At 43.3% G+C, this 25,069-nt stretch overlaps 1 protein-coding gene across 3 annotated transcripts in view; it reads left to right on the forward strand.

Moving 5' to 3' along the window:
• The window catches only part of tet3 (tet methylcytosine dioxygenase 3), a 257,674-nt gene that overhangs the window by 206,126 nt on the left and 26,479 nt on the right, over positions 1-25,069 (forward strand). For all 3 annotated transcript variants that reach the window (XM_068001248.1, XM_068001247.1, XM_068001249.1), the window contains 3 exons: positions 3,842-4,050; positions 6,598-6,748; positions 12,433-12,522. In XM_068001248.1, the coding sequence (XP_067857349.1) occupies positions 3,842-4,050; positions 6,598-6,748; positions 12,433-12,522 (450 nt within the window). The remainder of the gene's footprint in view (positions 1-3,841; positions 4,051-6,597; positions 6,749-12,432; positions 12,523-25,069) is intronic.

The following is a 25,069-nucleotide window of genomic DNA, read 5'->3' on the forward strand; positions in this document are numbered from 1 at the left end:
AGCCTGTCCACCTGGCTGGCTTTCTGGTGCGAAACCTTATGAAAAAATTTAAAAGATGTCTATGCGTCAAAATCGTCATGACATGCAGGAAACATCCGAAAATCTCCCCCCGCTCCCCCACCTCCCAATCCCAAGTTTGGACAGCAGGTTGATGGACTACCCACTGGGAGCTGTGACAGTCGAGCCTGCTCCTGTCTTCTTCAACTATCCCCATAGTTACACTTCTACCAGTGTTTAATCAATAGAGATCAGTAACAGGAACCCTGACTAATTTATTTTTAACCTTCCCAAGCCGAGATACTGAAGCCAACTTTTGCACACCCACTGCCTGACTGCGGTTGGAAGTGCTCAATTTTACACCATCCCCCACTGTATTATGAAGTAAGAAACTTATTAACAGGACATTTGTCATTAGACATACCACATCTTACATTTATCACATATCTCCTTTACTCTTTAAAGTGGCATTGTCAGATGTTCATAACATTTTTAAGTGGATTCAGTTCATGAATCGTACTGGAATAGCCTTTTCCAAAAACTCTGTTTTAGGATTTTTGCGAGAGAAGATTTTCTCTGTGTAGTGAAATAATAAACGCTCTTATAAAGAACATGTTTCTGATTTTGCTACAAATAGTACACAGAGTAAATCTCCCCCCACCCCTTCTTGGCTTCCAGAACAGTTCCTACTGCCACAAATTCAATGTTTATTTGGCAGAGTTTTGACAAGATAGTACCAGGTTTTCAATAAACTTGTTTTCTTTAAAAAAAGGTTGCTTTATTTCTGAAGTGTAATTACATGTATACAAATGCAACTGAAAAGCTTAAAAATAACTCCTCATTAACCAAAGATGCCCATTCAATCAATTGGAAAAAGAATCAAGTGATTTTAATCAGGTCGCACTGGAATCCTTTCCAATCCCATCCAAACTTACACGGAGTTCTTTCCTACACTCCAAATAGGATACACACATTAATTTCATCTATTATACCCCATACTCCAGTACATGGAGAAACAACGCCTAAGCCACATCAAAAGTACAATTTCTGATTTCTCAGACATTTGCAGACACAACAATTAAATCACATAAGCCTAAATTTTACAATTTTGCTACACTTTACTCAAATGGCTATTGGCTAGTTTTAGACAGATGCAAATGGAAGTGTGCTGTATGTGCCCATTATTTCTCAGACGGATCGTGAGCATAGCTTCAGTTGCAGATTTGGATGACTGTAGGGAGAACATTAGTGTTGGGAGCAGAAAGTTGCATCAGTGAATTTAAAGGGATGGGTATAATTAATGTGGAGTGTCAGAAAAGGTTGCATCAAATTCTCAAATCCTTTGGAGAGCCTCAAAAGGCATCTCAACATACCAGTAACCTTTGTTGAAGTTAAAGGAACCAGGAACTAAGAAAGGACAGGCAAAAGTGAAAATAAAGGAAAGCCGATGTGAAGGCATGAGTTTGCAGGCAAGTGACGGAGCAGCCCAGCACCTGATAGCTGCTGAAGTGTACAGTGCACCATATGAGATAGTTGTAAGGACAGGTGGACTTCTGTGCCACTGCACAGCACAATCTACATAAATCAGCTCTACGGCAGGCCTACAAGAAAATGGAGTCAAGTTTCATATGACAGTTGACCACTACTGTCATTGGATGTGCCAGCCATATGTTGCATTGGAGTTGCAGGTGTTCTTGCAGCAGATTCACCGTTGTTATTGCCAGGTAGGTGTGCCAGGGCCTGCAAAAATGATTGGTGGCATCTTGGCGAGGTATGGCTAATCAGTCTGACTAGCTGTGGATCACCTTGGCGTGCCTTCTTTCATGTAGTGCCACTGAAAGCATGTGACTGGGATGCTTCTAAGGATATTAGAGTTAGTCAGGCATTCGTATCTCATTGTGCTGCCATCAGGTCTGCTGTCCCAGCTTCATTTGGGAAGAGAAGCCTCAGCATGCACTGACTGTCTGTCAAAGTGAGGTTTACCTCTGTCTGCAGATATGGGTGTGCGGGTATTGGCAGGTAGGCACGGAGCATCTCCTGACCTGCCTGGCACTCCTCTGTGGATTCTTCTCATATTCTTCAAACACATCAGATTGGGTAATTCCCACTGGAAAACCCATTGGTGTCTATAATGGTGCTGGGTGGGAGCAATTTCTTTTAAACAATTTCACAAAGCCTCATGAGAACCTATGTGCCAGCAGATAAACAAAAGAAACATTAACAAAAATTGTCAAAAATTAACTGAAATATGAAGGATTGAAATGACTTACCTTGGCCCTTTAAATTTCCCAGCAACTCTGGACAACCATTTGTCCTTCAGACTTGGCATTCTGCACACCTGAACAATGGAAAAAGGTGTGCAGGACAGACATGCTCCCAAACACACATTTCAATCAATTGCATCGCTGAGATGGTCGTTTTCAATGTCACTGTCCTTCCAGAAACTATACCAGGGTCCAAAGTGGGCTGACTTACAGTAGGGCAGAACTTACACCCATTTTCCACTCAGCCGCCCACTAAACACTGCTACAACAGGCAGTTGGCAACAACAAGTTCAGCCTATACAGTTTCTTTGTTCCAAACCAATCAGTTTCACACCAAACATCCATCACAGACAGCTCACTTCCCCTTCCTCCAAATTGTAATCTTCCATGCTGACAGAATGCACCAGATGGTGCTTCACAAAGTGTCAGAAGATGATAATGATTGCAAATGGTGTAGTGTCTTTCCTGATTTCAGAGTAAACAGAACGACTGAAGCACAAGTTGAATGTTAGCTTTGTTAGTCTTTCAGCCCATTATCAGCTCGACAAAGCAGAACATACTAAATATTAACAAATTGTGAAATATTTTCAAATTAAAGCAAAGAAGTTGGAGCAAAATCCCAGTACATAGCTCCAAACAATTTACACAAGAAGTGCTTGAAACAATGATGAAGGACTTATCACAAATAAAAGAGATGTGAGGTGGTTTGCAGGTTTTCTGAAAAGGGAAAAACTTGTACCTCTACTTATACTTCCAATTAGAAGAAGTTACAAGTTCACTGTTTTTACCAGGATCCAGAAGGGAAAAATCAGAAAAAAATTTTTGGAACAAAACTGCAAACCACAGATGGCCTTGCAGTATTGCAAGTGTATTAAAAATCAACCACAAAGTGTGTAACAATGCAAAATGATCTATGATTTAATTGCAGTTTGTTTTATGGTCAAGGTAGTCAGAAGGGTAATTCTTAATCTTTGACAATATTTTTGGGTAATGTTTAAACTTTAGCAACTTTGCCATTAATATTGCTTATGCGATATAATATTGCCAGTGAAACACCTCACTTGTTAAATAACAGCTCTGATTTCTCCTTCAGTGATTCTATTAAAAAAGTTACTTTTTTGTTCAAAGTATTCCCCCTTTTTTATCGAAAATAATTCTACCTTTACCAGATATTTCTTTGATTTTTTTTTAAAAACATCAATTTTATTGACAATCTAGAGATCCTCAAGTCGGTTCTCCCTCATTAATTACAGGGGATGTCCCTATGCATTCGAGAAGGGCTCCATTGCAAGCAGCAGTGTACTCAAATTCAGACAAGCCTGAGAGCCACACTGGAGCTATCTGGCCTTGGGAAACCCGCTACAGACTGGAGGATTTGTATTCCCAGTAGTATGGTATCCCAGGTTGGCACTAAAATTGACATGTTTCACAAAAAAGGGGAAAAAATCATGGTAAGAGCATAATTTTCTTGTATAAAAAGGAGTACTTCAAACAAAAAAGCATTTCTGCTACATTTTCCTACCCCTTTAACTCTTTTATAGAAATACTTACCAAAGCCATGTTTTGCTAATTATACACAGATAATAAGAAGAGCGAATGAAGAAGAAAAAGTCCTCTGTCTTGTACGTGAGCGTGCTGGTCATCACTGTCAGAATGCAGTTGTTATTATTCTTATCCTTGCTTGGGAAGGCATTCCTCGAGCCCTTGGGGACAAGCTGTATGATGAACTCACGGAGACTTTAACAAAGTATGGGAATCCTACATGTCGCCGGTGTGGATTGAATGATGAGTAAGTTTACTAGTTTAGCTTTATTTACTTCAAGAGTTCTTCGTATCCATAAATTTTAGTTTCATCTTAATTCCAAATTAACAATCTATCTGATTTACCCTTTGGGATATATTTTGCTCCCTAGACCCTATTCCCACTGAATAGTTGACCACGCAACTTCCCTTCCTAGCCCTGATGCTAGCTGACACTGTCAATGATTCCCTTTCCTCAGCGACTGACCCTTTCCTTTCAAAACTGCCCTCAAAAAACCCACGTTGGCCCATTTGTCCAAAATACATCCCTATCTCCAACCTTCCCTTCCTCTCCAAAGTCCTTGAATGTATTCTCACCTCCCAATCCGTGCCGATCTTTCCCGCAACTCCATGCTTGAATCTCCAATCAGGTTTCTGCCCTTGCCACAACACCAAAACGGCTCTAACCAAAGTCACAAATGACATCCTCTGTGGCTGTGTCCATGTTGCATTCTCCCTCCTCGCCCTCTGCAACCTCCTACAGCCGTTGCCACGGTCAACCATTCCATCCACCTCCAACCCCTTTCTTCCATTGTCCAGCACTGTGGGACTGCCCTCACTGGGTTCTACTCTTTCCTATCTGATCGTAACCACAGCATCTCCAGGAATGGCTTTCTTTCAATGGAAAGAAAAATCGGTGGGGTGTATAATGGGCAGCTAATCTGATCCTGCCAGTTTTTCGCCCTCGCTGAAGTTGAAAGTTATCCCTAGTTGTTACTGACTCTGAAAAATTAATGAATTTCAAACTGCCACATTATCCTTGCTAAATATGAACAAGACAGGTAGATACAACTAGATTTGAAACTAGCTGTTAATGACTTTCAGAAATTGATAGATTAAAGTGTCAATTCACTTGCCTTAAGCCATACAGTTGTTATTTTCATACATCAAAGTTACACATAATAGGAGATCAAAGACTGTAACAGGTGGTGGAGATGCTGGACATATTGATCAATAAACCAACCAAAATTATTTCAGTAACTGCAACACAGGATTTAATGGATTCTTAATGGTGGGGAGCACATTTTATTATTGTTTGAAAAATTAGGAATTTTTTAGCTTATATTGCTTTATCAGCATTTTCATTAGTGTATTTTTTTTGCTGCTTCAGTCTTTTTTGCATTGCAAGACTTTTATTCCCAACTCTGTTTCCTACAACAGTTTTGCTTCCAGTTTTGCTATTTTACTTGCAGCAAGCAAATTGGGCAAGATGGGAATTTCTTTGGGAATTTCAGTGACACTTTTAGATTTGGAGGAGAAAGGGCAATATTTGAGAGGACAACAAAGTCAGGTGTGACTGTACCTCAAGTTTTATAAATGTATGCACCCATCCTTATTGCCGGACCCATATTTATTGCCCAGAAAGTCTTTCCTAACCATGTCAGAGAAGACCATTCTTTCATTCCTCTCCTGAAAGCAAGAGTATTGTAGCATAAGGATAGCTCTTCCCAGGAGCTTTCGACAACGTGTGCCAGTCAGCTGACCATTGATACATCAAGCAAGTGACAAAGGTCTCATTTACAAGGGGTGAGACTTTCATCACTTTTCATCACCTGTAACCTGGATGACAATGTTCCCAAGAGTGCAGAGTATTGTAGATGGTACCGAAATACTGTAAAGACCATTGAGCCTGCTCACTACCTCCTGACAGTCGAGATGCAATGCACCTGAAGAGGGTGCCCTGGAGTGACAAATCGAACAACCCTCCTTGAAACAACATCATGTAGAATCACATTTGATTTGTCAGCCACCATACAAGGGGTTGGGTGATGTGCCATTCTGTTACTTACCCACAGACTCCTTTACATACTTCACATTGGTTTACCTTTCACTTCATTTTTGCCTGGCACTTCTCCCCAACCTACCACCCCCACATCTTTGGTAAAAACTGACAAAGATTTCAAATCCATGTTGAGCCTTCATAAAGGCTGAAACAATATTGACTCCCACGAGCAGCCACATACCTTTAAATGGGTGCATTCCTTTAAATTTGAACTGTCAGCCAGATTTTCCTTGCCCCCATTTGATTAGCTGCCAGCGCAAGGCCAAAGATACACTGGGAGCTCATTCTAATTATTCAAATGACCTGACCCTGCAAAATTACAGGTAGTCAGCTTAGTGCACTAGCAACTCGCCCCATTCCTGGTTCCAGTTAGCCAGGGTTGCAAAATCTGCCTTTATAACTATAGCATCAGTGCAAAGTGAAAATGGTTCACACCGAAGCCAAAATTACACTGAAAATACATTCTAATACTGAGAGACAGAGTGTGTGGATTAAACAGAGGATTTTTTTCAGAGTAAGACTTTTCTTGATCAAGAAGAATGCTTCAGTTGATTGTTGCAATTAGCTCAAAAGAATAGAGCAAATTTAGGAATCAAAAAATACCTGGTTAAGAAATAATCTGCCACAATAGGTGATCAATATTTAGTCCATATGTGTGATATAAGTAACAATTCTATGGAAATCCTTTTTCCACCATTACTGCAACTTCCAAATGGATTAATATTTACTGCTTTGACTCGTATTTCATTTCAGCCGCACATGTGCATGTCAGGGAAAGGATCCTGAGACCTGTGGTGCTTCCTTCTCCTTTGGCTGTTCTTGGAGCATGTACTTCAATGGATGCAAGTATGCCCGCAGCAAGCATCCCCGCAAGTTTAGGCTTCTGGGCGACAACCCTAAAGAGGTTGGTTTAATTCACTAAATTTTATTATAAGACTACATTTACAACTCACATATGCATTACTGTTACAGTCCTGAATGCAGGGGAGAAGCCAGAAAAATTGTCAGCCTTCGCTCAGTGGGAGTGCTCTTGCTTCTGAGTCAAAAGATCATGGGTTCAAATCCCACTCCAGCGACTTGACCACATATTCTAGGCTGACATTTCACTGCAGTACTGAGGAAGTGCTGCAATGTCTTTCAAATGAGACATTAAATCGAGGCCTTGTCTTCTCTCTTTGGTGAATGTAAAAAATCCCATGGCACTATCTGAAGAACAGCAGAGGAATTGTCCAGGCATCCTGACTGACACTTATCCCTCAAGCAACATCATTAAAACACATTATCTGGTCATTTATCTCATTGCTGTTCGTGGGATATTGCTGTGTGCAATTGGCTGCCGTGTTTCCATTCATTAAAACAGTGACTGGACTTCAATGGCGGTGAGACACTTTGGGACATCTTTAACTCTTGAAAGGCACTATGTAAATGAAAGTTCTCTATTTTCTTTCTATTATGTATGTAAGTAACTCTTAAAGTGTCAACCAAACAATTCCTTGTTGTGGTCAAAGTCGAAGGCAGAGTTGCAATGTGAAACTTTTTATTCCTCAAAAATCACACAGTACCATAAAACATAAGAAAAATCAGGATTCAGAAAAGGCTTTTCGGTCCAACAAAGCTCACTGCTCTCGTACACTAGCTGTCCCTCCACAACATCCTACTGTTTTGAATGACCCCAATATAAATTCCTTTTAATAGCAAGGAGGGGAGAAACCAGAAAACATTTTTTTTGAATTGAGCTAGCTCTGGAACATAATTTGGAAAGAAAATTAACACATTGGTAATGAACAGTTGTCAACTGAAGAGCAAATTTCTGCTCAAGTGAATAAATAATAAGTTCTTTAATTGACACAGAACAGGTTATTAAACCAATAGCTCTGCACTAACAGATTTATTTCACTCATGAGAAAGAATTCAATCATGCTTTCTGAATTATGGGCCTTTCAGGAAAATAATCTTGCAATTAATTCCTTCCAGAAGTATTCAATTCACGATTCTATCACCGTAGCTGTAATTTCACTGCCTGTAGATCAATGATTTTTCCACAAGAATAAAAATAAAATAATTCATATATGGGAAATAACACATACTAGTCAGCAACAGTGCATTGGGTCACTGACAGCCTAAGGACCTAATGATCTAAAGATTCAAGCAGAAGGTGCACAAGCACAGAAAAGAAAAGTATCTTTACAGCACTGCTAAATTCCAATTCATTTATTGATGTAAAATCCACATGGTAGATTAAACCAGAATATAGACCTGTCGGTGAAGAGACTCAACCCATGGACAGACTTGACCTGAGGTGGGCAATTATTATCTCAGCTGTTATTCCCAAGCTAACTCAAAGTTTCTGCTGATAACAGCCTCTCGACTTGCTCCCATTGAAAGACATCTGTAGAAGTTTCTGCTGCATTACTTTTAGGACTCTTAAATATGTAGCCAAGCTAAACAATGAATGATCTGATAAGCAAGGAGCCGTGCATTTAAATTCAAAGTGTCCACTACAACCTGCTACTTCTGCAGTGAGGAAGTCCAAAGGATGCCCTCCAACAACAGCATGGATTCCTTCCTGAAAGAAGTTTAAGGGATTCTCGCTACAGCCTGAAGTTCGGTTGTTCTCTGATGCAAGAAATTTGCTCAATGGATTTAATGGCAAATTATCCAAATTTGGGCTGATCCATGCATGCAGCAATCCTGCTCTCTCAAGGATTGTTACCAGGCGAAAAGGAGCCAAAGGAAAGCACGAGTGCAAAATTTAATGAGCACCATTACAGGCAGACAACAGTGACTTCTTCCAGAGCAGTAATAGGCTAACAGCAAATGAAAACAGTAACAATTGGGAACTAAAAGGTTCCAGTAAGTTTTTTTTTATTCGTTCACGGGATGTGGGCGTCGCTGGCAAGGCCGGCATTTATTGCCCATCCCTAATTGCCCTTGAGAAGGTAGTGGTGAGCCGCCTTCTTGAACCGCTGCAGTCCGTGTGGTGACGGTTCTCCCACAGTGCTGTTAGGAAGGGAGTTCCAGGATTTTGACCCAGCGACAATGAAGGAACGGCGATATATTTCCAAGTCGGGATGGTGTGTGACTTGGAGGGGAACGTGCAGGTGGTGTTGTTCCCATGCGCCTGCTGCCCTTGTCCTTCTAGGTGGTAGAGGTCGCGGGTTTGGGAGGTGCTGTCGAAGAAGCCTTGGCGAGTTGCTGCAGTGCATCCTGTGGATGGTGCACACTGCAGCCACAGTGCGCCGGTGGTGAAGGGAGTGAATGTTGAGGGTGGTGGATGGGGTGCCAATCAAGAGGGCTGCTTTATCTTGGATGGTGTCGAGCTTCTTGAGTGTTGTTGGAGCTGCACTCATCCAGGCAAGTGGAGAGTATTCCATCACACTCCTGACTTGTGCCTTGTAGATGGTGGAAAGGCTTTGGGGAGTCAGGAGGTGAGTCACTCGCTGCAGAATACCCAGCCTCTGACCTGCTCTCGTAGCCACAGTATTTATATGGCTGGTCCAGTTAAGTTTCTGGTCAATGGTGACCCCCAGGATGTTGATGGTGGGGGATTCGGCGATGGTAATGCCGTTGAATGTCAAGGGGAGGTGGTTAAACTCTCTCTTGTTGGAGATGGTCATTGCCTGGCACTTATCTGGCGCGAATGTTACTTGCCACTTATGAGCCCAAGCCTGGATGTTGTCCAGGTCTTGCTGCATGCAGGCTCGGACTGCTTCATTATCTGAGGGGTTGCGAATGGAACTGAACACTGTGCAGTCATCAGCGAACATCCCCATTTCTGACCTTATGATGGAGGGAAGGTCATTGATGAAGCAGCTGAAGATGGTTGGGCCTACGACACTGCCCTGAGGAACTCCTGCAGCAATGCCCTGGGGCTGAGATGATTGGCCTCCAACAACCACTACCATCTTCCTTTGTGCTAGGTATGACTCCAGCCACTGGAGAGTTTTCCCCCTGATTCCCATTGACTTCAATTTTACTAGGGCTCCTTGGTGCCACACTCGGTCAAATGCTGCCTTGATGTCAAGGGCAGTCACTCTCACCTCACCTCTGGAATTCAGCTCTTTTGTCCATGTTTGGACCAAGGCTGTAATGAAGTCTGGAGCCGAGTGGTCCTGGCGGAACCCAAACTGAGCATTGGTGAGCAGGTTATTGGTGAGTAAGTGCCGCTTGATAGCACTGTCGACGACACCTTCCATCACTTTGCTGATGATTGAGAGTAGACTGATGGGGCGGTAATTGGCCGGATTGGATTTGTCCTGCTTTTTGTGGACAGGACATACCTGGGCAATTTTCCACATTGTCGGGTGGATGCCAGTGTTGTAGCTGTACTGGAACAGCTTGGCTAGAGGCGCAGCTAGTTCTGGAGCACAAGTCTTCAGCACTACAGCTGGGATGTTGTCGGGGCCCATAGCCTTTGCTGTATCCAGTGCACTCAGCCGTTTCTTGATATCATGTGGAGTGAATCGAATTGGCCGAAGACTGGCTTCCGTGATGGTGGGGATATCGGGAGGAGGCTGAGATGGATTATCCACTCGGCACTTCTGGCTGAAGATGGTTGCAAACGCTTCAGCCTTGTCTTTTGCACTCACGTGCTGGACTCCGCCATCATTGAGAATGGGGATGTTTGCAGAGCCTCTTCCTCCCGTTAGTTGTTTAATTGTCCACCACCATTCACGACTGGACGTGGCAGGACTGCAGAGCTTTGATCTGATCCGTTGGTTGTGGAATCGCTTAGCTCTGTCTATAGCATGTTGCTTCCGCTGTTTAGCATGCATGTAGTCCTGAGTTGTAGCTTCACCAGGTTGGCACCTCATTTTTCGGTACGCCTGGTGCTGCTCCTGGCATGCTCTTCTACACTCCTCATTGAACCAGGGTTGATCCCCTGGCTTGTTGGTAATGGTAGAGTGAGGAATATGCCGGGCCATGAGGTTACAGATTGTGCTGGAATACAATTCTGCTGCTGCTGATGGCCCACAGCGCCTCATGGATGCCCAGTTTTGAGCTGCTAGATCTGTTCTGAATCTATCCCATTTAGCACGGTGGTAGTGCCACACAACACGTTGGATGGTGTCCTCAGTGCGAAGACGGGATTTCATCTCCACGAGGACTGTGCGGTGGTCACTCCTACCAATACTGTCATGGACAGATGCATTTGCGACAGGTAGATTGGTGAGGACGAGGTCAAGTAAGTTTTTCCCTCGTGTTGGTTCGCTCACCAACTACTGCAGGCCCAGTCTAGCAGCTATGTCCTTCAGGACTCGGCCAGCTCGGTCAGTAGTGGTGCTACCGAGCCACTCTTGGTGATGGACATTGAAGTCCCCCACCCAGAGTACATTTTGTGCCCTTGCTACCCTCAGTGCTTCCTCCAAGTGGTGTTCAACATGGAGGAGGACTGATTCATCAGCTGAGGGAGGACGGTATGTGGTAATCAGCAGGAGGTTTCCTTGCCCATGTTTGACCTGATGCCATGAGATTTCATGGGGTCCAGAGTCAATGTTGAGGACTCCCAGGGCCACTCCCTCCTGACTGTATATCACTGTACCGCCACCTCTGGTGGGTCTGTCCTGCCGGTGGGACAAGACATACCCAGGGATGGTGATGGAAGAGTCTGGGACGTTGGCTGAAAGATATGATTCTGTGAGGATGGCTATGTCAGGCTGTTGCTTGACTAGTCTGTGGGACAGCTCTCCCAATTTTGGCACAAGTCCCCAGATGTTAGTAAGGAGGACCTTGCAGGGTCGACTGGGCTTGGTGTTTTGCCGTTGTCGTGTCTGGTGCCTAGTGGTCCGATGCGGGTGGTCCGTCCGGTTTTATTCTTATTATGACTTTTCGTAGCGAGATTTTACAACTGAGTGGCTTGCTAGGCCATTTCAGAGGGCAATTAAGAATCAACCACATTGCTGTGGGTCTGGAGTCACATATAGGCCAGACCGGGTAAGGGCGGCAGGCTTCCTTCCCTGAAGGACATTAGTGAACCAGATGGGTTTTTCCGACAATCCGGTAGTTTCATGGCCATCATTACTGATACTAGTATTTTAATTCCAGATTTTTTTATTTAATTAATTGAATTTAATTAATTAATTGAATTTAAATTCGCCAGCTGCCGTGGCGGGATTTGAACTCATGACTCTGGATTTTAGTCCAGGCCTCTGGATTACTAGCCCAGTAACATAACCACTATGCTACCGTACCCGTAAGTGTACCAATATTATTCTGTACTTTGTTTTGGAATTATGAAGCACTTCAATAAAATGTATATCAATGTTAATTATTATTGAAATAAATGTGAACTTTACTGCAAGATGTAATTCTGAACATTTACAGCTTATATTTAAATCTTGCTTATCAGCAGTTCAAGCACTGGTCCAATCAATTTAAGTGAGATTCCGTTCTAAATCACAGTACCTTTAACCAGCTACACTTTGGTTGTAATTAGTTTTGGTTCCCAAAATTCAATCCTCACACAGAATTAAAATTGTGAAGGGATCAATCATGATATTGTTAGTGTTGAACTTTATCTATTAATATTGCAAATGAGGCTTCTTTTAGTATCAAAGTATTAATTATTACTGTTGTTTTCCCCCTCAGGAAGATTTACTTAAAGAGAGATTACAATCTCTAGCCACAGAGGTTGCTCCACTATATAAGCAGCTTGCACCTCAAGCCTTCAGCAATCAGGTAAATTAAAGCTTCTACCATAATTCTAAAACAGTTAATAAAGCTGGAAGATTTGTTCATTTCTGAACTGTCAACCAGCACTGCTAGAAAAATGTATGCCTATTATTTGAAGTTTCTGTTATTCACAAAAATAATACATATAACATATCACATGCAAAGTCTAGGGTTTTAATTTTGTCTGGCCACACATTATTTAACATATTTGCATACAAATTTTCACTATTTTATTGCCCATTTTGTAAATCATAAAACTAGTGTGTTACAGAAGAAATTAAATTCACTGATCTTGCTTTATGAAATGGTAAAATCACTTAAGTTAGCCACCACCTAGTGAGTTCCCAATCTCACATGGTTTACCTTGGAGAAATTTCAAGCCATGACAAGATGCTTCACCAGACAAAGGAGGGAAATCAGAAGACAAATCAACCAGTGACACTTTCATGGACTTCACTGCATCTGCGTATAGGGAAGGAAAGACAGAAAACTGAAAGCATGGTGCCTGTCCAATTTCTTAAATGAAGAATGGTACAGAGGATGCAGGGACTTAAAGGTGGGGGGGGGGGGGGGGAAGAAGAAAAACAACTAAAATAGGGTGATGAGAAAATACATTTCAAAACATGGTTTATTACCATTCCAATCCTGAACTTGTTTGGTTAAAACTTTAAAAGGCATGGTTACAAAAATGGCTCAGAGACAGAAAGCAGAGAGTCGTCGTGAACGGTTGTTTATCAGACTGGAGGGAAGTATACAGTGGTGTCCCCCAGGAGTCGGTATTAGGACCACAGCTTTTTTGGATATATATTAATGACCTGGATTTGGGTATAGGAGACATAATTTCAAAGTTTGCAGATGACATAAAACCTGGAAATGTAGTAATCAGTAAGGAGGACAGTGACAGACTTAGACAGACTGGTGAAACCGGCAGACTCATAGCAGATGAAATTTATAGAGTCATAGAGTTATACAGCACGGATAGAGGCCCTTCGGCCCATCGTGTCCGCGCCGGCCATCAGCCCTGTCTACTCTAATCCCATATTCCAGCATTTGGTCCGTAGCCTTGTATGCTATGGCATTTCAAGTGCTCATCCAAATGCTTCTTAAATGTTGTGAGGGTTCCTGCCTCCACAACCCTTTCAGGCAGTGAGTTCCAGACTCCAACCACCCTCTGGGTGAAAAAGTTCTTTCTCAAATCCCCTCTAAACCTCCCGCCTTTTACCTTGAATCTATGTCCCCTTGTTATAGAACCCTCAACGAAGGGAAAAAGCTCCTTAGTATCCATCCTATCTGTGCCCCTCATAATTTTGTACACCTCAATCATGTCCCCCCTCAGCCTCCTCTGCTCCAAGGAAAACAAACCCAATCTTCCCAGTCTCTCTTCATAGCTGAAGCGCTCCAGCCCTGGTAACATCCTGGTGAATCTCCTCTGCACCCTCTCCAAAGCGATCACATCCTTCCTGTAGTGTGGCGACCAGAACTGCACACAGTACTCCAGCTGTGGCCTAACCAGTGTTTTATGCAGCTCCATCATAACCTCCTTGCTCTTATATTCTATGCCTCGGCTAATAAAGGCAAGTATCCCATATGCCTTCTTTACCACCTTATCTACCTGTTCCGCCGCCTTCAGGGATCTGTGAACTTGCACACCGAGATCCCTCTGACCCTCTGTCTTGCCTAGGGTCCTCCCATTCATTGTGTATTCCCTTGCCTTGTTAGTCCCTCCAAAGTGCATCACCTCGCACTTTTCCGGGTTAAATTCCATTTGCCACTGTTCCGCCCATCTGACCAACCCATCTATATCGTCCTGCAGACTGAGGCTATCCTCCTCGCTATTTACCACCCTACCAATCTTTGTATCATCAGCGAACTTACTGATCATACCTTTTACATTCATATCCAAGTCATTAATGTAGACCACAAACAGCAAGGGACCCAGCACCGATCCCTGTGGTACCCCACTGGCCACAGGCTTCCAGTCGCAAAAACAACCTTCGACCATCACCCTCTGCCTTCTGCCACTAAGCCAGTTTTGTATCCAAAGTGCCAAGGCACCCTGGATTCCATGGGCTCGTACCTTCTTGACCAGTCTCCTGTGGGGGACTTTATCGAAGGCCTTACTGAAATCCATGTATACCACATCCACTGCGTTACCCTCATCCACACGCCTAGTCACCCCCTCAAAAAATTTAATGCTCAGAGGTGTGAAGTGATGCCTCTTGGAAGGAAGAATGAGGAGAGGCAATATAAATTAAATGGTACAATTTTAAAGGGAGTGCAGGAACAGAGAGACTTGGGGTTCACCTACACAAATCTTTGAAGGTGGCAGGACAAGTTGATTAAACTGTTATGAAAGCATACAGGATCCTTGGCTTTATTAATAGAGGCATAGAGTACAAAAGCAAAAAATTCATGCTAGACCTTTGTAAAACACTGGTTAGGCCTCAGCTGGAGTATTGTATCCGATTCTGGACACCACAATTTAGAAGGATGTCAAGGCCTTGGAGAGGGTGTGGGGGAGATGTACTCGACTGATACCATGGATGAGGGTCTTCAGTTATGTAGAAAGACTAGAGAAGCTGGGATTGTTATCTTTAGAGCAGAGAAGGGAGGGGGAGATTTAACAGAGGTGTTCAAAATTAAATTTTTGATAGAGTAGATGATAGGGAGAAACTGTTTTCAATGGCAGGAGGATCAATAACCAAAGGACACAGATTTAAGGTGATCAGCAAAAGAACCAGATGGAAGAGGAGGAGAATTTTTTTAATGAAGCGAGTTGTCACCTAGAATGCACTACCGGAAAGAGTGGTGGAGGTAGATTCAGTAGTAACTGGTCTGGATGGGATGCACCCTTGGACGCTGAGGGAAGTAAGGGGGGAAATACTGGCCATAATCTTCCAGACATCCTTAGATACGGGGGTGGTGCCAGAGGACTGGAGAATTGCAAATGTTACACCCTTGTTCAAAAAAGGGTGTAAAGATAAACCCAGCAACTATAGGCCAGTCAGTTTAACCTCGGTGGTGGGGAAACTTTTGGAAACAATAATCCAGGAAAGAATTAACAGTCACTTGGATGAGTGTGGATTGATTAGGGAAAGCCAGCACGGATTTGTTAAAGGCAAATCGTATCTAACCAACTTGATAGAGTTTTTTGATGAGGTAACAGAGAGGGTAGATGAGGGCAATGCAGTTGATGTGATGTATATGGATTTTTAACAAGTGTTTGATGAAGTGCCACATGGTAGGCTTGCTATTAAGATTGTCGCCCATGGAGTAAAGGGGGCAATAGCAACATGGATACAGAATTGGCTAAATGACAGGGAGCAGAGTGTAGTAGTGAGCCGTTGTTTTTCAGACTGGAGGGAGGTGTGCAGTGGTGTTCCCCAGGGGTCGGTGCTGGGACCACTGCTTTTCTTGATATATCTTGACTTGGACTTCAGAGTACAGGACACAATTTCAAAATTTGCGGATGACACAAAACTTGGAAGGGTAGTGAACAGTGAGGAGGATAGTGATAGACTTCAAGAGGATAAAGTCACTCTGGTGGCATGGGCGGACACGTGGCAAATGAAGTTTAACGCGGAAAAATGCTAGGTGATGCATTTTGGTAGGAAAAATGAGGAGAGGCAATATAAACTAGAGGGCACAACTCTAAATGGGGTGGAGGAACAGAGGGATCTGGGGGTGTATGTGCATAAATCGTTGAAGGTGGCGGGGCAGATTGAGAAAGCGGTTAAAAAAGCATACGGGGTCCTGGGCACAGAGTACATGGTTTGGCCACAACTGGAGTGTTGTGTCCAGTTCTGGGCACCACACTTTAGGAAGGATGTGAAGGCTTTAAAGAGGGTGCAGAGGAGATTTACTGGAATGATTCCAGGGATGAGGGACTTAAATTACTGGATAGACTGGAGAAACTGGGATTGTTCTCCTTGGAATAGAGAAGGTTGAGAAGAGATTTGAAAGAGGTGTTTAAAATCATGAAGGGTCTCGACAGAGTGGATAGAGAGAAACCTTTCCCATTGGCGGAAGGGTCAAGAACCAGAGGGCATAGATCTAAGGTGATTGGCAAAAGAACCAAAGGTGACATGAGGAAAAACTTTTTTACACAGCGAGTGGTTAGGATCTGGAATGCACTGCTCGAGAGAGTGGTGGAGGCAGATTCAATCGTGGCCTTCAAAAGGGAACTGGGGAAGTACTTGAAAGGAAAAAATTTGCAGGTCTACGAGGATAGGGCGGGGCAGTGGGACTAGCTGGATTGCTCATGCATGGAGCCGGCGCGGACTCGATGGGCCAAATGGCCTCCTTCCGTGCTGTAACCTTTCTATGATTCTATGAATTTTCAAAAGGGAATTAGATACACACCTCAAAAGGAAACAGTTGCAGGGCTATGGGGTACAAGCCAGAGGAGTGGAACAAATTGGATAGCTCTTTCCAAGAGCCGGCATAATCATGATGGGCCGAATGGCCTCCTTCAATGCTGTAAGATTCTATGATTCTAATATCAGTCTAGAAACCAAAAAAGTAAAGGGGATGAGCTTCAGATCCTGAACTCAAGGGGTGGCAACAGAAGATCAGTGACTAATAGCAGCATTCCTGGAGCTTAGAACAGGCCACAGCAAATATTAGAAAGTGCACTCCAGGCCCCAGAATACCCATAAGCAAAGCACCAGAGGTCTAAATTATGGTCGAGATGACTTGGCTGTTCTCTTCAGTGTGCGAACTTTGCCAATTGTGATTGCATTTGTAAATTCATTGTGGGGCCGACTTTCCGCTCTAGGCTGTTTTGGCTTTTTTGTTGGATTGTTGGTACAAACATAACCAGCAACACAGTGAGCTGATTGCTCCCAATTTTCCTTTGGCCTTGTTCTGGAAACTAGCTAAATGGAAATACAGAACCAGCTGACCAGAAGGTCAAATTTAAAGGAAAGTGAACATTTAAAACTATGTAGCTGCATATGGGGACAAATATGAAGCTTCAAATGAATTTGAAATATTTGTCAACCTTGGCCATGGCTATGGGTAGAAGTGCCAGGCAACAATGAAATGAAAGGTAACCAAATGTGGAGGCACAAAACGGATTCTGTGGGCAAATGATGCAGCTGTACAGCCCAACCCACTATTTGATGGCTGTCAATGGGTATGCAGCTGCATGAGCTGAATGCAAGGAGGGTTGACCTGTTTGGAACTTAGGGTCACTCTCCTCAGAAGACAGCAAGGCACCATTTGTGGCAGCAGCTGGTGACCAGGCTGTGTGCAGTACTTGCAGAACGCCCATCAAGTTTGTGTTGGTATTTTTCATTTGATCCAAGTTTGTACTGGTATTTTTTATTTGATCGACTCTCCTGCTCAGTCCGCATGCCCTTTAATATTCGTCTTTTCAAACAACTATGTAACTCCCTTTTAAAAGAATTTATAGATTCTGCTTCAATAATGGTTTGTGGCAGAGAATGCCAGACGCCAACCACCCTCTGTAAAGATTTTTTTTCAACTTCCCCTTTAATTCTTCATATTATTTTAAATTTGTGCCCTCTTGTAACCATCTCACCAACGAGTGGAAAAATCTATCACTATTTATTTTCCCATAACTTTTCTTAATTATCAGGTCACCCCTTCACTTTGATCAGCTCCAATGAAAAAAGTCTTAACTTCTCAAGTCTCTCTTCATACCTATAATCAGTCATCCCTAGCAGAAACCGAATGAATCTATGCTGCACCCTTTCCATTGCATAAGAAGACAGCACACTTTAAGGAATTTAAAAAAGTAAGACTGTGTAATAGTACCACAAACCGGGTAGGCGGCGCAAGTTTGTTTGCCACGAAGTGTTCCTGTCAACTTGTTCCACATCGACTGCTCGCCCATGCCGAGCCCTCACATAAACTTGCAGCATTGAATTTCATGGATATTCGAACTGGGCAGACAATGTAATCAATCACTCTGCAATTGATTGCACTTGTCTTTGCAACCCGTTAAATTTTAACTCCCACGCCCCCACTTTAGCAACACTGGATGTCAGGAACATAATGGTGTTCCTGCTGCCCAGCATTGCTAAGCGTTAATGATGGAAAATACATCAGATAATGTTTTTCCATCATTAACATTTAACTTGAATATTGTTGCCCGAATATAGCTGGGTGTACACAGCGTCCACCACCTCTACTAGCAGGAAATCCTGGAAGCAGCAGCAGACGCCAAAAGCAGAATTGTATTTCACCACAATCTGTAACTTCATGGCCCGGCACATCCCCTATTCCTCCATCACCAGCAAGCCAGATGACCAACCTGGGTTCAATGAGGAGTGCAGAAGAGCACGCCAGAAGCAGCACGAGGTGTACCTGAAAATGAGGTGCCTTCCTGGTAAAGCAACAACACAGGACTACATTCATGCTTAGCAGTGGAAGCAGCATGCCATAAACAGAGTTAAGTGATCCTGCCAACGGATCAGGTCAAAGCTCTGTAATCCAGTCACGAAAGGTGGTGGACAATTAAGCAACTAATGGGAGGAGGAGTCTCCATGAACAAGCCCACCCTCAGTGATGGCAGAACCCAGCACACGAGTGCACAGGACAAGGCAGAAGCATTTGCAACCATCTTCAGCCAGAAGTGCCGAGTGGATGATCTTTCTCGGCCTCCCCGAGATTCCCACCATCACAGATGTCAGTCTTCAACCAATTCGATTCACTCCACGTGATATCAAGAAATGGGCTAAGTGCACTGCACACAGCAAAGGCTACGGGACCAGACAATGTCCCGATGTAGTGCTGAAGACCTGGGCTCCAGAATTAGCTGCATCTCTAGCCAAGCAGTTCCAGTACAACTACAACATTTGCATTCACTCGACAATGTGGAAAATTGCTCAGGTATGTCCTGTCCACAAAAAGTAGACAAATTCAACCCGACCAATTACGGTCCTATCAGCCTACTGTCAATCATCACAAAGTGATGGAAGGAGTTGTCAATGATGTTATCAAGCGGCATTTACTCACTAATAACCTGCTCACTGATGCTCAGCTTGCATTCTGCCAGGACCACATGGATCCAGACCTTATTACAGCCTTGCCCCAAACATGGACAAAAGAGCTGAATTCCAGAGGTGAGGTGGGAATTACTGCCCTAGACATCAAGGCATCATTTGACCGAGTGTGTCACTAAGGAGCCCGAGTAAAATTGATCAATGGGTATCAGGGGAGGAACTCTCCAGTGACTGTAGTCACACCTAGCACAAAGGAAGATGGTAGTAGTTGTTGGAGGCCAATCATCTCAGCCCAGGACATCGCTGCAGGAGTTCCTCAGGGCAACATCCCAGGCTCAACTATCTTCAGCTGCTTCACCAGTTTGAAAATCCACCATTTAAAACGGGTCCTAAGCAATGACATTGTATCTCTAGGAATGTTTTTTTTGCTCCCTTTTATGAGGCCCCTGCACTGCCATGCAGTTTGGTTGGAAAGAACTAGACAGTATGCTCCATGTACAGTTGAGGGGCAATAAGTCTCAATGGTGAGTGCATAGTCCTTCCCACTAGGAGCAAGACAACAGGAAACCATGGCAATCAAAAGGTGAAAGAAAATTATACTGAGCTTTCTGTCGATCTTTCAGTGATACCATCTTATTTCTAATAATAATGCTTGCAGTGCTATAAGAGTAGAAATCCATCTTGGGCAATAGTGCGAAATGGGGGTATCGAATCGTCCATCTATTATACGCTCTGCCCATTATTTAGTTCAACTAACTTCAATGGAACCTCCAAAGTACATGTGGTGCCAGGCTCTGAGCTGGTGCTTGCTTTAGTCTGATGCATCTTCAGGAAGGCTGGCCTCCTCGTCCTGAAATGGTACAGGGGCCTTGATGTCTTCAGCACCTGAAAAGAAAGAGAGGTCTTTGAGCTTTTTCCGGCATTGGAGGTAAGTTCCTGGCATTGACCTCTTCAGTGACCTTTTCCCACTGGAGGCAGAGGCGCTGCCTGGAGGGCTTTCTGCATCATTTTTCAATTTCTAAAGTTTCCCTGCTGCCTGCAGCGAGAGTGCACCTCTCCTTTAAGAGCTGCTGGCTGCCTTTAACTGTCATGAGTGAAGCCCGATTTCCCGCCATCTCAAACAGGCACGCAGCCAGTAAGCATGGTGGATATTGCTGCCCGACTCATTAAATGAGTTGCCACCATGAATTTCACATAGTCCCTGCGCCGACATGAACAGGTATGTGTAGTGTCCCTGTGCGCCCGTTTTCAGGCGCTACCAAATTTCTAGGCCAATGGTGAAACATCACTCAGCTCATAACTTTACACTAATATGCAAGCTATTTGTTCTGTTAATATTAACCAACATATAACTTTGTGTCACGACTACAAAGCTATTAATATATCATGAGCTCAAATGCTAAGTTTGGGCAGCAAAATATCTGGTAAAATTGGCAGTGATAAGAACCAAAAGAGCCAACTAAGCAACCATTTCAAATATTTCACTGTAAATAAATGATGGCAGCACTCTATAACTTCCCTAGCATTCCTGCCAAAGGACCAGGCTGGTCAGATTGCCTCAGATGCAATTATAATAAACTTACACAATGAATACTTTTTCAAAATGCTTTCCAATGTTGAGTTGGGCTCAGAAAAACAAAAGCAAAAGAATGCTTTATTTGTTTGTCCTTAAACGATTCTCAAGAATGATCTAATCAGACTCTCATCTGTTGTATTAAATAGTTCAATAAGTAGTCCAAAGTAGAAAAGTCATCCGGTTCATATGGGATACATCATTGTGGCTAAGCTGTATGATGCAGTTTTCTGGAGGTGGACAGGACAGCCAAAGAACAGCAAACAAATGTTGAGGCTTCCAGGCAAAGGTGCTCCTATGCTGTTGGAAGTTTCTCAGTGGGGTTGGCTATCATGGATCCAGAGTATAGGCCTGGTCTCCTAAGAGCCATCCACCTTGTGTTTCTTCTCCTTCAAATAATGTGGCCACTGTGGCCCAGCATACAGTGAAGGCATCGTGGCTGCTATCTGGATAAAGGACAGTCACATACACAATGATGTCTCTTTGGTCAGATACCATCTGAACATTAATTGAGTGCAAATAGTTTCTCTTGATGAAGGCCATGGGGTTGACATGAAGAGCCTTGATGCCCACAGAAGTATTTCTCTTTGCATTCAAGGGAACCATGCCATAGAGTACAATCTATGTGCCTTGTCCAGCTGTTCCCTCCTTTCAACAGGAAAATGATAAAGCTGTTACCCCTTGCAATCATAGTGGTTGTCAATTTGCTGATAACTTCATGCACTATACGCTCGCTTCTTGTGAAGCGGTGGTGGCAAAAACAGGACTCCTCTGGCACGTCCAGGTGCAGAACCTTGGGTAACGACATGTGGCCAAAAGCCTCAGGGGTCACTGCATCCGCATTTGTTGGCTCATCCTGAGGTCCTCTTCCTCATTTTAATTGTGCAGTGTATTCCAACCCCCCAAAGGAATACCCATGCCCATCTCTGTGTAAATTACAACACCAAAGTCAGGAGCAGCCAAGAATAATGAGAAAAAGTACTGGCAGGAGGAATAAAGTCAAAAACGCAAGCCTTTCTGGCAAATCGAACAAGTGTATGGAGCAAAATACAGCAAAGGGTAGAAGAAAATGCGAACACAAAAAAAATTACTGACATAAAAACTTACTTTCTCCCTGTTAAAGGCACTATATAAATACAAGTTGTTGTTGTAAGTCAAGCTCCCAAGAACTAAATTGTGCCCATTTTTATGGGTACGGCTTGTGCTGTGGGTGGAGCCTCGGCCTTTAGACATAAATTTGGTGAGTAACCATTTTTGCTGCATTTGAATATTTTGATGAGGCTGTCATACATGCTGGTCGCATGGACTCAGTTTTATGTCCAAATTGCCTCCAGACAATATAGCTCACGAACACGAGCACTGAATATTGTTAACCTGCGCCCACCGCCTCACAAAATTTACCTAACCATGTCCTACATGCCTTTTCTCCATTGAGTTGAAATCAAGACTTTTTGCACCATCTCCTACTATAATTCATTCTTTCCCAAGAACTCAAAATTATCCATTTCTCTCAGTCTTCATTTTCTCCTTCAGACTTCAATCTTCACTGGATCCTAATTTACCTCCTCTTTTCTTCTGCTTTTTTTCAGCCTCGCAAGTTTTTGGTCTTGGCTGTTCGCTTAGGCTTCTTAATTTGAAAACAAGGTTTCTTTGGGAAATGTTATGCCTGTACTATGAGAAACAACCTCTGGGTGAGCTTTGGAAGCAATTTCTGGTGCCTGAAAAAGTTATTAAATAGGACACAGACAAAAATTTAGACTATGGCATTACATGTGGCTTAAAGCTCACTCAGTGTTAGTTTAGATATGTTTTACCTTTAGTCAGATCATTAGTGGTCTCCTTGCGTTTTCGCAAACCTTTCAGGCTCGAAAGCAAATCTCAGGAGCTCAAAACAAGTTAGCTTTTTTTAATGTTTAGTTTTTTAAAGTCACTGCTTCCAAGTTAAATTAACAAATCTTATTATTACAAATCTTATCACCCGCACGCCTGTGTGCTTGTTGACCTGCAGCTACTGGTATTATTGTGAAAATCATCCTTGTTGACCTTCTTCATCTCATGATTTTTTCTGCATAAAGTTTCTCTAAAGCCACATTTACATCACAAATATCAATCTACATTTGTTCTGAATTTGCACAATCAAAGCACAGTTTTATAAAACTCAACTAAATCATGTTGTGATGTAATTAAATTTGAATTGAGCTGGTGAAAACGGAGTGATCACAAGAGCTTGATCTCTTACTTCCTCATGATGGTGCACCGGCCATTTCACGAACTCAGAAATCAAAAGATTTAAGTAAACTCAACTGAGAAGACCTTAAAGAATTACTCAAGGAATCAAAAAAGGTAAAGAGTACCTGTCTTGAAGGGGCATCTTCACTGCAAATGAAAAGGTATCCTCCACACACTACTGGAAACACCAACACTGGTAACTATGGCGTTAAAAGGGGGGGAAAAAAATCACTGGGATGTTGACCCTTTCAGACAATGAGATATTATGACCTTGGGGACATTCCACGTGATCTTCTTGATCCAATGAGTTATGTAAGGGACCCACACAATGTTAATTAATTTTAACATGACAAACCTAAATAAAAGGAAAGGAAGCTGAACCTTCACTCCAGCCAGGGCTTGAGAGGATTGGGACAGAACATTTGCATTTGAAGAATGAAGATCGGAAATAGAAAACCTTTCTTTCTTCAATCCAGATATCCTCCACACACCAATGGAACCAGACCGTCAAACAAAAGCTGTCTGGGTCCAAGTGGAGAACTTGGCCTGATATTCAAGAACGAAGGTCTCTCCTGTGGAATAGTGAGATCAGTTGGGCACTTCTTAACTGTAACATGTCCAAGAGCTGTGACTTCCAAGGCTGACATGTGGTTACCAGAATCACCTTTGCCCCCTTCTGCTCTGATCTTCTGAATAACCCCATGGATCATGGGAAATGCAGGAAGCAAAAGCAGAAATAGAAACATTTATTCCAAGAGAAGAAAAGACTGTCCTGTCGCTAGGGTGCCCACCGATGAGAAGAACCTGCCTAATGGATTTTGTGCTAATCCGATTAAAAGTCTACTTGCAAGTAGACCTTTAATCAGGATCAGCGCAAAATCCACTGGGTTGAACTCTTAAGTGGAACAGCATTGATATCTGGGCTGAAATCCTACAATGATATGTGATTACCTGGAAAATGGCTCCTGAAGCAGCAGGATTAGGTACAACCCTACCCACTTTTCTTGAATCCGTTTATGTTGGCATCCCACTTATTTTGTTATAAAAGTGAAGTCTCACTCCCAGCTGAGAAATAGGAGGGGGCCAAGGATAGATCCTTGGGGGACTCCAGAGGCAATGGTGAGGGAGCAGGAAGAGAAGCCATTGCAGGAAATTCTTTGGCTACGACTGGATAGATCGGAACCGAACCAGGCAAGGGCAGTCCTACCCAGCTGGACAACGGAGGAGAGGTGTTGGAGGAGGATGGTGTAGTCAACTGTGTCAAAGGCTGCAGACAGGTCGAGGAGGATGAGGAGGATGAGGAGGGATAGTTTACCACGGTCATAGTCACATAGGATGTCATTTATGACTTTGATAAGGGCCATTTCAGTGCTGTGACAGAGGCGGATACCTAATTGGAGGGGTTCAAAATGGAGTTACGGGAAAGATGGGCATTGATTTGGGAGGCAACAGTACGTTCAAGGACTTTAGAGAGGAAAGGGAGGTTGGAGATGGGTGATACTTTGCAAAGACATAGTGGGTCAAGGATGAGTTTTTTGAAGAGGGGGTAATGCCTGCAGATTTGAAAGAGAGGGGGACAGTACCCAAGAAGAGGGAAACGTTAACAATTTCAGTTAACATGGGGGCCAGGAAGGGAAGTTGAGTGGTCAGCGGTTTGGTGGCAATAGGATCAAGGGAGCAGTAGGTGGGTCTCATGGACAAAATAAGCTCAGAAAGGGCACGAGGGGAGATAGGAGAGAAACTAGAGAAAGATGCGAATTCAAGGCTAAGGGAGGGGGAA

The sequence above is a fragment of the Heptranchias perlo genome, chromosome 20 (assembly GCF_035084215.1).
Source record: "Heptranchias perlo isolate sHepPer1 chromosome 20, sHepPer1.hap1, whole genome shotgun sequence".
NCBI lineage: Eukaryota > Metazoa > Chordata > Chondrichthyes > Hexanchiformes > Hexanchidae > Heptranchias > Heptranchias perlo.